The following is an 11,726-nucleotide window of genomic DNA, read 5'->3' as shown; positions in this document are numbered from 1 at the left end:
GGGTTCAAGTTTTTCTGGCTCGCTAATAAATGAGCCGGGTTGGGTTGGCTCACTAAGTGACCAACCCGTGGTGGGCCGGGCCAGGTCGAGCCGGGTTACCCATTTTGACAGTTCTACCTTTTTCTTATTCATAATATTTACTAGCACAATATTTTTATTATTCTAATAACAATTAATTGGTATTTGTGTGGATTATATTACTTGTATATCTTGATATTTATCTGTCAAAAATTAAAATTTAAATTTAACTTATATTTTATTATATTATATTTAATTAAAATTTTATATTTTATTAATTTCAATCTAATTAAAATTAAATCCTATTTTATAATTTAATTTTTTTACATTATATTTTATATTTTTTTAATTTTATTTAGATTTTATTTTTAAAAATATAAATTATTTTCTTTAAAATATTTATGTATCTACATATATTTTGTAGATTTTAAAATATCATAACTATTTTTTAAACAAATATTTAACTACTAACGAAATAGATCATGAATAAACATTTTAGTTACAAATAAAAGAAAAAATTAGACACTATTTGTTTCTACCCTTTGTTATCCTTATTAGTTATATACAGACTTAATAATATTTTTATTGCTAAATCTATGACTGCAGAAGTTATTATGGAGGAATGTAGAGTTGTAGTGGAAAAGGGAATTGGAGAAAGCTTAACTTGAAAGAAAATGAGCTTTTTTTTTCCTAACTCCACTTTTACCCCTAGATTCTGGAACCACGCTACTTTCCACCTTTTTCTTTATTTTATTTTATTTTTTTAAATCGTAGAAAAAGATTTGCCCATTTTATAAGATATTTTAATAAACGGCATTAATTAATATTTCTACAAAAATAATAAATATTAAAACTTAATAAGATAAATATTTCTCTCTTCCTGTATAATAGTATATATTTCTCCGTTCCAGTTTATATATATTTTTGAGAGAATAATTTATTATAAATTCATTTTCGTTTGACCAGATCAATATATACATTATTTTTTTTTTAATTGCCGTGTAGGAATACATTTTTTTAATTCGAAACAAATATGTAATATTTGCTCCCTTTTTATCTGACTTTTAATGTTACGGCGTTAAGTAATAAATATAATATTTTTTATTTTAATAGGATATTTACAAAATTTTTATTTTATCTTATATATGCGAATTAACACTTTGGTGAAAAGTAATATCATCTATACTATTACATAAGAAGGATTTATATTTTGGTGTTCACGTCTTTCTTTTCAGTTTTATTCCATTACCCTCAATCATCAATTCCTTCCCCAAGTTTGATTTTCCAACCATCATTTTCTTACAAGAAGGTTATTCAATTATACAATGGAGGTACAAAGTAAAGTTTTTGAAAAATCATCACCGACAACATGTAAGGATTGGATAAATGGAAATTGTCCAAAAGGCGAAGAATGTCCAAATTTACATTGGTGGATTGATACTAACAAGATAAACCCTTATGTAATTAGATTTAGATTTTATTAGTACTGTATTTACCTAATAAATCCCCTTTTTTTATTATGTTATCCATATGATGATTCATATTTTTAATGAAGAAAAGACACTCATTCATAGCATGCTTCTCTTATATTTTTTTCTAGATAAATAAATCAAGTGCTGCCAGATTAGTACGTTGGATTCCGCCTCTAAAGGGATTTGTAAAGATGAATTGTGATGGAGCTTACACGTATGATGGAAAGGCAGCGGCTGGAGGTATTATTAGAAATTCTGATGGTGAATTTCTTTTTGCCTTCTCTAGTGTCTTAAGAGTCGGCTCAGCAGCGGAGGCCGAATTATTTGCCATTAAGATTGGAATGGAAATAGCTATATCCATGGGATACAAAAATATGATAGTGGAAAGTGATTCTCAAATAGCCATACAACGTATTAATTGGGGAGTCATCCAAAAAGGTCATCCTTTTTATGTTCTTGTCTCTTCAATAACTAATATGGGTGCAAAATTTGATTACATTAGTTGGAATCATGTTTTTAGAGAGACAAACTCAGTAGCAGATAATCTTGCTAAATATGGACTATCATTATCTTTGAACTCACCTATAATTCTTTTTAAGTCTGCCCCCAATTTTATTTTCTTTTCCTTGCATATGGATAAAATTGGAAAAATGTACTCTCGCTAAATGCATATTTTCATAAAAAAAAAATAGTAGAAACATTTTTATGCATGGCATCTTACATCATTTTTACATTTGCACAGACTACATACATTGCATTTCATGTTTAAATGGAAATGTATCATCTTAACTTTGAGTTCTATGTTTATTCAATGACATCTTCTAAGCACACTGTGAATATCTATTTGTGATTGCTTGTTGGGAAACTTCACACATTACATAGTGAGACTTGACACTGTGACAATTAAGGAAGATAATATTTGAGATTTACATAAATAAAATAAAAAAGATTTTTTGTTAGGTTTCTATGGTGACACTCATTGCACGTTACTGGAGAATTGTTTGTCAAAAAAATAAAAAAATAAAAAGTAAAAAGAAATAAAAAAACAAAAAAAAAATAAATAAAAATGAAATAAATTGACACCCCTTTGAGACTATATGTTACTGGGGAAGAAAGACACTCCTTTGAGACTCGAGTGGAAGATCCATGCTTAGTTCACAGGTAAGTGTCTTCTAAGTCAGGAACCTAATAGAAAATCTTTTACAAAAAAGAAACTAAAATTTCAAATATTGCCTGCCTTTATGTCTTGTGTCATATTTCAACTAATTAATTTCATTTAGGGACCCAACAAGTTAGTCATCATTCTAAAAACATTTTAAACGTGTTTGGGGAATATCATTGTTTGAATTGAACTTGAGATGAGAGGGTATATTTCCATTTAAATTCATTCATCATTGTGTTTGCATTATCATTATGTGTTAGTTGAATTGTCTTTACTTGAGGGCATGCAAAAGTTTAAGGTTAGGATATTTTAATGTGTGAATAAAATGTGATTGCATTCATATCTTAGTTTAGGTCATTCGCATCCATAATTTGCATATATATATATATATATGAGAAAAATAAAATAAAAATGGATAAAAACTTGAAAAAAAAACTACATATGAATTCAAAAATAATAATAATCCATATTTAGCAAATACTGTATACTACTGAGTTAGATTTTCTAAACATATGATTTCAATTAATGTGATTAACCTTTTGCACCTATCTGAATTATTGATGGGGTAAAAAAAATATTGATGTAATCATTGATGTAATAAACATATTACTTTTGTTAATTAATGTTCATTCTAATCAGTTTGTTCTCCATTAAAGTCTGTCTTTCTTTTACTATATAACTATTCTAACTTTATTATTTGATCACGAATTTGACCATATTTTTCTTCTTTGGACCGGGTAGGTGTAGGAGGTTATATACAAACTTCGTACCATCTCTAACTAAGAATTAAGTTATAAGAAAAACCTATACTCATGTAATCTGCAACATTCTTCCAACAAAAATTAAATAAAAGAAGTCATACTATATTATCTATTTTAAATTTCCCATTTATAATTAACTGACTAATATATAGACAAAAATATTTATATGATTATAATTTTTGGAACAAAGATTCATCTCAAAGTTGGGTGTACAAAATGACAGGGTTATGATAATCATAGATTTGAATACCTTCAGTTCAACATCATCATCTCGATTAATTAATTAATTAAAAAACTTATGAATGCTAAATCATGAATTCCGCGATTGCTCCATGATCCAAGTCCTCATGCATTACAATGATTTCGACTTATCAACCACTTCCATCCATAGAAGACAAAACAATGTAAAAACAAACATTCCATTACAAAAAGGGTATGAATGTATTTATTTTACGTTTGAACGTGTTAAAAGGGGGAAATAATACAATAATAATACACTTAAGTTCAATAATTGAATTCTAATCAGTTGCTAGATTCAGGTTGTGACATAAATATCTTATACAAGAAGGTAACATACATTGAATAAAAAAATAATAAAATAAAATCGCCATTCAAACATACAACATAATTGCGATATACGTGGATAAAACTACACCACATAAACTCATATTAAGGACTAATTATTATTCTGATTGTTTCATGTTTCTAATTCTTATGAATAAATTAAGAATGCTCTTATAGTTTTACGAACAAGAACTTTTTCTATATGAACCTTAACTCTTTGAAACATTTCCGAAAAAAACAGTAAGAAAATAATATTTTGACTGATTTTTATCACAACATTTTAATATAATATATGTATCAATTTTTCATTGATTTTACATAGTATATTTTGATCTCATAAACCGAAACAGATTCATTATTTTTTTTATTGTATTGATGTAAATTCAATGAAAGAATACATATATATAAGTTAAATTTGTTTTCTCATATTCTTAAAAAGTATATAGAAGCAAAATTTGAGTTGAGGAGAACCTATACATTAGCTTTAACCAAAGGTCGTAGAAAACAAGGTATCATGAGAAATTTAGTTAGGGTCAAACGTTGAAACTTGAACTCCATAACTCAAGCTTTTCAATGGTGCTAAATAAAGGGAGCTATTATGGACCAAAAAGCAGGTCTCAAAAGTAAAACCAGACATATACTATATAATTTTATGTTCAAAATTTTGTTGGTAGACAGCTAAAAAGTAAAAAACATATACGGTTAATTGCTTTGATGCATGTAAAGGAATAGAAGCACACTATTACTTACTCATATATATTTATATTTGTAAACATCAACAAAATGTACATACATGTATATTGTCTTTCTTACTTATGTAAAATTCTGAAATGAGCTTGAAATGGTAACATATACAGAAGAATGTGATATATAGTGTGAAACAATTATTACACGTGAAAGGTATATCTATAAAAAAGAAAATAAGTTATAAAATGTACACGTGTCCCCATATGAATCTCTCAGACATCTTTAATTTCATAGTTTGAGCACACACTTCACCTAAACTTTTGGCTTTACGCTGCCACCTTTCATTGTGATTGCAAAAGTTAAAACGACTGGGTCACTGGTTTCCACCGTTTCTTCTTTGCCCGCAAGAAACAACAAATTAAATCAGCCACCTCACTTTGCTATTGCAACAAATTATTATAAAAAATAATAAATGCGAGATAAAAATAAATATATTTATAATATGAACTGCCATTATCTTATTTTCTTTAAAGGCAAGTACTTGGTAATGGGAACATCAAAAGCATTATTTATTAAACAATGTCAATTCAGTTGCCCTATTCTTTATGTGTGGGTCATCTTCCTGTGGAGGCGTGGACACTTTTTTCATAACCAATAACCAGCTTAAGCAACCAAAAAAAAGAAAAAAAAAAGTGGTATTTTAGAAAGTTTGCATAAGTGGTTAATGCGAGTGAAAAAAAAGGTGAAGTTAAAGGAAAAAAGCAAAAGTTGAGAGGAAGGTATAGTTAATAGTTTAACTTGGATGTGTCTGTGGAATCATTTATGCAGACAATAGGACAAGGAAGTGGGAGTCTTGGAAATTCAAGTAAATTTTACATTGAATCAAAACGAGAAAATACAGTATAAAAGTAAAAGAAACATTAATTTATTATTTTAAGATTTTAAATAAAGAGTGATATTAATTCTTTACGTGGATTCAAATTTTATTAGTATTTTTATCTTATCGATGAATCTACTTCTCGATGAATCCGTGTATTTTTCAGTAAAAGCCAATTTCACTTCAAACCAAACCATCTTCTCCGATCACACCAACCAAATGCCATAGGTCAAAATCTTTCAACGTTTTCGTACAAACCCATAGTGCAATAATTTCTTACCAAATATTGTCTATATCAAGTACTCTCCAGCTTACTCTACACAGAGATATCATATCATACACAGATCATATTTCAAAAATATTCAAATTCCTATAATTTGGTCCATTCGATTGATCTTTTGTATTACATATTATTAACTTTTTTGCTAAAATAAAAAAAAATGATTATGCTTCATTTATAAGAGTTAACCAGGACAAGTATGAGAGGAGACAAGGCTTTATTTCTGCAAGGTAGTGGTGGTATTAAATCTAATCTAAAGATTCAATATATACTTATTTGGGTACAAAAAGGGGTACGAAGGAAGGATACCAAAGATAGATTCTACTAATTGTTTCAAAGTTTGTCAGAAATCAGAATATTTAATAGAAAAATTCGTATATTTTATAATCTTCAAAAGAGTGTTTTTCTAAGGTTTCGATGTTGTTCAATTTTTTCCAACATCCTCTCTTATGTTTTTTTTTTTTTTCTGTTCGTATTTTTCGCCAAATTGTCTTATAAAATATCATCACTCTTATCTCCTCAGCTTCAATCATCAAATCTGCTTTTCATAAAGGAGGTTTAGTTGAGCTTGCACGACTATCAACTCCATAGACAAACAAAAGGAAAAGGAAAAGTGATAGCTAGTTGAGAGTAACAATTCAAAGAGAGGAAAAAAAAGTTAATAATAATTTTAACGAAATTAACAACGATTTATTTTTAAGAGAGAAAAAAATAAATAAAATGATATAGTTTGCCAGAAAAAAATACAGTCTGCAATTTTCTGTTTTATTGTATGGAAGCAGTAATGAAATTAAAGACATGCATGCATCGATATTAAGTGTTGTGGGGTATATATGTGATGGAAAATATCCAAAAATTGATAATGAACAACAATAGAACATTTATTATGAACAGAAGGAAAATAAACACAAGGTAGACAAGGTGATGTAATTAATCAATCCTGCTTCTTGAGCTCCTTGTAGAACCTCTTGATGAACTCTTCCGCCGCCTTATCGACCTGGTGGTCGTTGTCTTGGTCGGAATCTCGCAGAGGGAAGGGCGAGTCCGTCACCCTCAGTTGCCTAACCATGGGGCTCCGCCCGAACCCTGGCAGAGCAGGGGACGACGTCGTCTCGACCTTGACGTCGTTGTTCAGCATCTCCAACACCGTCTTCACTGCGTTCATAGTGACGGAGTCGTCGTCGTGTGTGGGGGGCGCGTGGACACAAGCGAAGAAGTGGCGGTGGCGCTTCCCTATTGCCGGGAAGGAGAAGGCGCTGGGAGTGTTGCTGCAGCTGAACTCGTACTCCCTCGGGGCAGAGAATTGAAGGTGGGAGTCGTGTGAGGCGGCGTGGTGGTGGTGGGAGATGAGGTTTGCAATGGCTTTTCCGGCGAGCTTGCTTCGGCGCTTTAGCATGACGTTGAGGTCCATCATGAGTTTGCCCTTGGATATACCTTTCCTCATCATGAAGAACATGACACGTAGCATGTCCCAGAGCTTCTTGGTTACTATGGGTGCCTTGGTTTCCATTTCTATAGGTTTCATTTGTATATATGTAAGGTGGAAATTTGTTTATGTTGTTTGAAATGGTTTGAGAGAAGAGAAATTGTTTGAGAGAAGAGGGTAGGAGGATGTGTTTATATAGTGGTTTAAGAAATAGAGGGAAGAAGGAAAACGTGTGTTGATTATTGAAAGGTGTTTAGAACTAGAATGACCAATGGGTGCATGCATGTTTTGTGTTATTTTATTATTATTATTATTATTATTATTATATTTGGAGGGTATGATTATTGGAGGGGAAGAGGACGAAGGGAGTACTATGAAGTGGAAGCTTTTTAGGCATAGAAAAGTCCCACATTGTATAGCCTCCATCCTACACAACCTCTTCACGTTTCAGATTGTGTGCTTCCATCTTCTTTTTTCGACCATAAATATCTTTCTTCCAACATAACTTTATTTATATCACTAATCTATCTATGCTGGAATTAGTTATGCCAAATAAATCACGCTTTCTATTTCAATCTCACTAAATCTTTATATTCACCATAAATCATGTTTAATCTTTTAAATAACTATACAAACTTCAACGATACACATCTCAATATTCGTTATAGAGAACTATAAAAATTTATATTAAATTTTTTTTCATTAATTTTGTAATTTATTTTAAATTACACTTTATCATTTTTATAATTATTTAATTTGTATACTATAAATTATAATTTCTTTTTTGACATTTAACTTTTAAGAAAATAACTTTGAATAATCCGTAATGTTATATGTTTTGGGTATGAATTAAGGTAAACTCTTCAGTTTTTGATGATGTGTTGTTCCAGGTTTAAGTTATCTTCAATGAGAAATCTCGTTTGCATCTAAATTTTTCGAATGAGATCTGTAGAAGTAATTTATTTTCTTATCTTAAACTTTTGTTTATATATTTTGTGATTGACTTTTGATTAAGTCAGTCTAATTACACTACCTTCAAAATTTTATTTTTTTTTTTTATGGTCCAGTCTAACATTCTTTCTTAAAAACTACCTCCTAAAAAATTATAAAATATTTAAATAAATAATGATAATACAAATATTTTTGAAAAAATAAGAAAAACAGTAAAACTGACTTTCTTTTTGCTTAAGATAGAAGCATGAGTTTTTGAAAAAAGAAAAGAAAAATTAGGGTTGAAGAAGGGAACACCCACCTAAAGTTAATTGGTATTAAAATCAATCATTGGCTTTTAATTATGCAAATGAAATGATTGAAAATGACGTTAAAACGGACCATTATACACAGACAAAAAATTCACCTCCTAAAGTCAGATTAGTTTACTTTAATACTGAGTCATAGAAATTTGATTTCGTATTTTCTCTCTCTTAAATTAGGGTTAATTATAGAGCTCTTTTTGGAAACAAAGTCAAAGATAAAAGGAAAAAAATTATATTGGAGATTGAAGTTAGGTGTTTTCTGTACCAATGAAAAACAAAAATAATATCGTGATATATCATTTGACACAAAATATAAAAATAAAAAAAATTAAAAATATAAATTTTTATATTTTTTAAAAGTAAAATATAAATAAAAAATAATGTTAAATAAATATAAAAAATTTAAGTATGTTAAAAAATATTTTTTAGTAAAAAATTTATATTTTACAATAATGAATCATATCAATTTAATATAATCGTTGTAAATAAAAAGTTAAAAATCCTCTTTTTATTATAATTTCTGTTTTAATTATTCAATTTAATTTTCTTTTTTTTTATTCACAATCAGTAACTAAGTCTGTCAGGTGTTACATAATTAAAAGGATCTAGAACTGAAAACCTTATTTAAAATGAGCTAATATGTTACTTTGAGACCATTTATAAAAGAATAATTTATTCGCTTTAATATATTTTATTTTTAATGCCATAAAAAATATTACATTTGATTAAAAAAATAATTTCGTTAATTTTATTTAAACTTTCTTAACTATTAGTATAATTAAATATAAATTTGGTGTAATAGTTATCTTGTGTTTATTAAAAGAAAAATTAATGTTGACATACGTCTTGAACGAAGTATTTCCCCCTTTGTTTTCTTATTTATTAATTTAAAACCCTTAAAGATTTTTTTAAAGTTCATCGCATATTATTTAAGTTAATTTTTCTAATAAATGAGCTATTAAATATCAAACCTTATTCAATTATTTCACTTATTATAGGAGTTCAAACATTAAGATGATTAAAAAATTTGTATTGTGGTTGTAATTTTTTTTATTATGCTAAAACTGAAATATACGTATATTTATTTGCGAAAAGTTTTCTTATTATATTCAACTCCTTCTAAGAGGAAAATAATTATTATAAAAGTTCATAAATTTATTTATTACGGTTTATAACGAGATGATAACATAAATACGAATTTAATTTTATTATATTATGTTTGTTTTTATTCCTTTGATATTTCGATTTTTTTCAAGCTACGAAAAAAAATATTGACTTTTCACTTTTTAACAATTTTCTCCTATCATCAATTTTTTTAATGAAAAAAAAATATAATTTCATACATATAAATTTCTTATATTCATTTAATATCATTTTTTATTTTTATTTTTTCTTTTTAAAAAATTTCAAAAATTTATTTATTTATAATCATTTTATTTTATTATGTGTATCAAATAACTTAAAATGTATTTTATTTTACATTATTTTTTTAAAAATAAGAAACAAAATTATACGTTAAATATGCATACACGTTTAAAATTTGTACAATAATTTAATGATTATATAAACATTGGATATTAATAAATGAATAATTTGAGAGTTATTCAATGATAAATGAAATCATGATTATGAAACAAGTAAATTTTTTATTTAATTCAATTAATTCATCAAGTAAATTTTATTCATGAATGATCCTGAAAACAGGAGAATACATTAGACTGAATGATTCAAACAAGAATAGCCACTGACCAAAAACCAGGCACAACCCTCACAGCTGAAAAAAACACAGACAAGAAGTCAATTGAGAAGAACTTGCTTCCAAAAACCAGAATGCTGTGAGAGGTTACCCAGAAAACCTTATACTCAAAAGAACACAACTTGGCCTTTAATCTTTTGCATCAAAACATAAGGCCATGTTCTTCCCCCAGAACTTGGAACAGTCACTAGCCAGTAGGAAAAACAATTATAGATACAAAACCATGTTCCCTTCAGACAGAAATAAGTAATGAACAATGAATCTTCAGAATAGTACTAATAAAGGGTTATTAGAAACTAACTCGCCATTGTGTTGGAAGTTCATGTTAATCATATAAGACCGATTTATAATATATAAGTAGATGGAAATCTTATTTTATAAGTTGGTTTTGTGACTCTTAACACATTGGAAGACTATTGATCTCTCTTGTGATTGCTGGAATGCAGCTTGAACTTCTAGCAATGCCTCCTTTGTTTTGTCCTCCTTTCTCCCTTGGGTTGAAGGACTTAGTCCTTCTTCTTCCTTCCATTTTGTTCTTTTTCAGCATCTCTTTCATGGCCTCAGCTTGGAAAAGAACTGGGAAAGCCCTTCCATATTTGTTGAACCTCACACATGCACTCATGTGTGAACTCAATGCCTCTTCCTTCTTCCCACCATTTTTCTCAAGCTCTTCCTTCACTGCCTCACTACACAAACCACACACCCACTTCCCCAAGAACTTCTCACGCACACGCTCTATGTACTCAGGAGTGAACTCCTCGCACATTCCACAGCACTCACACTTGGCATCCATAACCTCAGTTATAGGTGCCAGTGACAGATCAATCCCTTCCTTCGTTAGCTCAAAAGAGATGTCTGAGATCGTTCTTTGAATGTGATCAGATGAAAGCCTCGGAGGTTTGCACATGCTGCTGTTTCTAGAGAATGAACTAGGCAAACACTCTCCATTCGGTGCCATATTGCTAACTGCTACTGAAGGATATCTGTTTGAACTCGACTGTGCTAAACGTGGTTCAAGAATTGATATTCATATGCATGTACCTCAGCTGTGTAGGTCGAAGGATTCTATTTATAAGTGTTCTTGTGGTTTCCCAGAATCAGACATTGTAAACATGTGTGGATGTTACAAACGCAAATGTCAGTTTCAGTGTCCGTGAACTTGCTAGATTTTTCAAGAGAGATCAAGATCATTTAATGCCAATTGTATACCTTTTCGAAGTCTGATAATAAATCTAAGGTGATAGATGTTTGTGCCTTCTATTTTACTTCCAAGTGAGTTTCTACTCTTGGTAGTTGTGAGCTAGAATATGGTGATGAAATTCTACAAGGTTCACGTGCAGCATTTCCATCTCTAAAATATTTTCAAAGGTAACTGAAAAAACAAAAGGAGGAAAAGTCAGCTTTTTCCTTAGAATATGTTTTGAACATCTGTATAATATAAGCATACAGTGAGAAAGTTGGTTGGCA

The 11,726-nt window shown here is 29.1% G+C and overlaps 2 protein-coding genes across 2 annotated transcripts; both read right to left on the bottom strand.

The window, feature by feature from the left end:
• Nucleotides 1–6,684: 6,684 nt before the first annotated feature.
• LOC106761442 lies at nucleotides 6,685–7,515 on the bottom strand. Its single transcript, XM_014644994.2, has one exon. It carries the CDS (start codon nucleotides 7,344–7,346, stop codon nucleotides 6,756–6,758), a length of 591 nt encoding a protein of 196 aa, XP_014500480.1. The 5' UTR covers nucleotides 7,347–7,515; the 3' UTR covers nucleotides 6,685–6,755.
• Nucleotides 7,516–10,183: 2,668 nt separating this feature from the next.
• On the bottom strand, nucleotides 10,184–11,336 carry LOC106761627. Its single transcript, XM_014645192.2, has one exon. It carries the CDS (start codon nucleotides 11,215–11,217, stop codon nucleotides 10,657–10,659), a length of 561 nt encoding a protein of 186 aa, XP_014500678.1. The 5' UTR covers nucleotides 11,218–11,336; the 3' UTR covers nucleotides 10,184–10,656.
• Between the last annotated feature and the right edge of the window lie 390 nt (nucleotides 11,337–11,726).

This window comes from Vigna radiata, chromosome 5 (genome assembly GCF_000741045.1).
Source record: "Vigna radiata var. radiata cultivar VC1973A chromosome 5, Vradiata_ver6, whole genome shotgun sequence".
NCBI lineage: Eukaryota > Viridiplantae > Streptophyta > Magnoliopsida > Fabales > Fabaceae > Vigna > Vigna radiata.
This window is presented reverse-complemented; position numbering and strand designations above follow the sequence as displayed.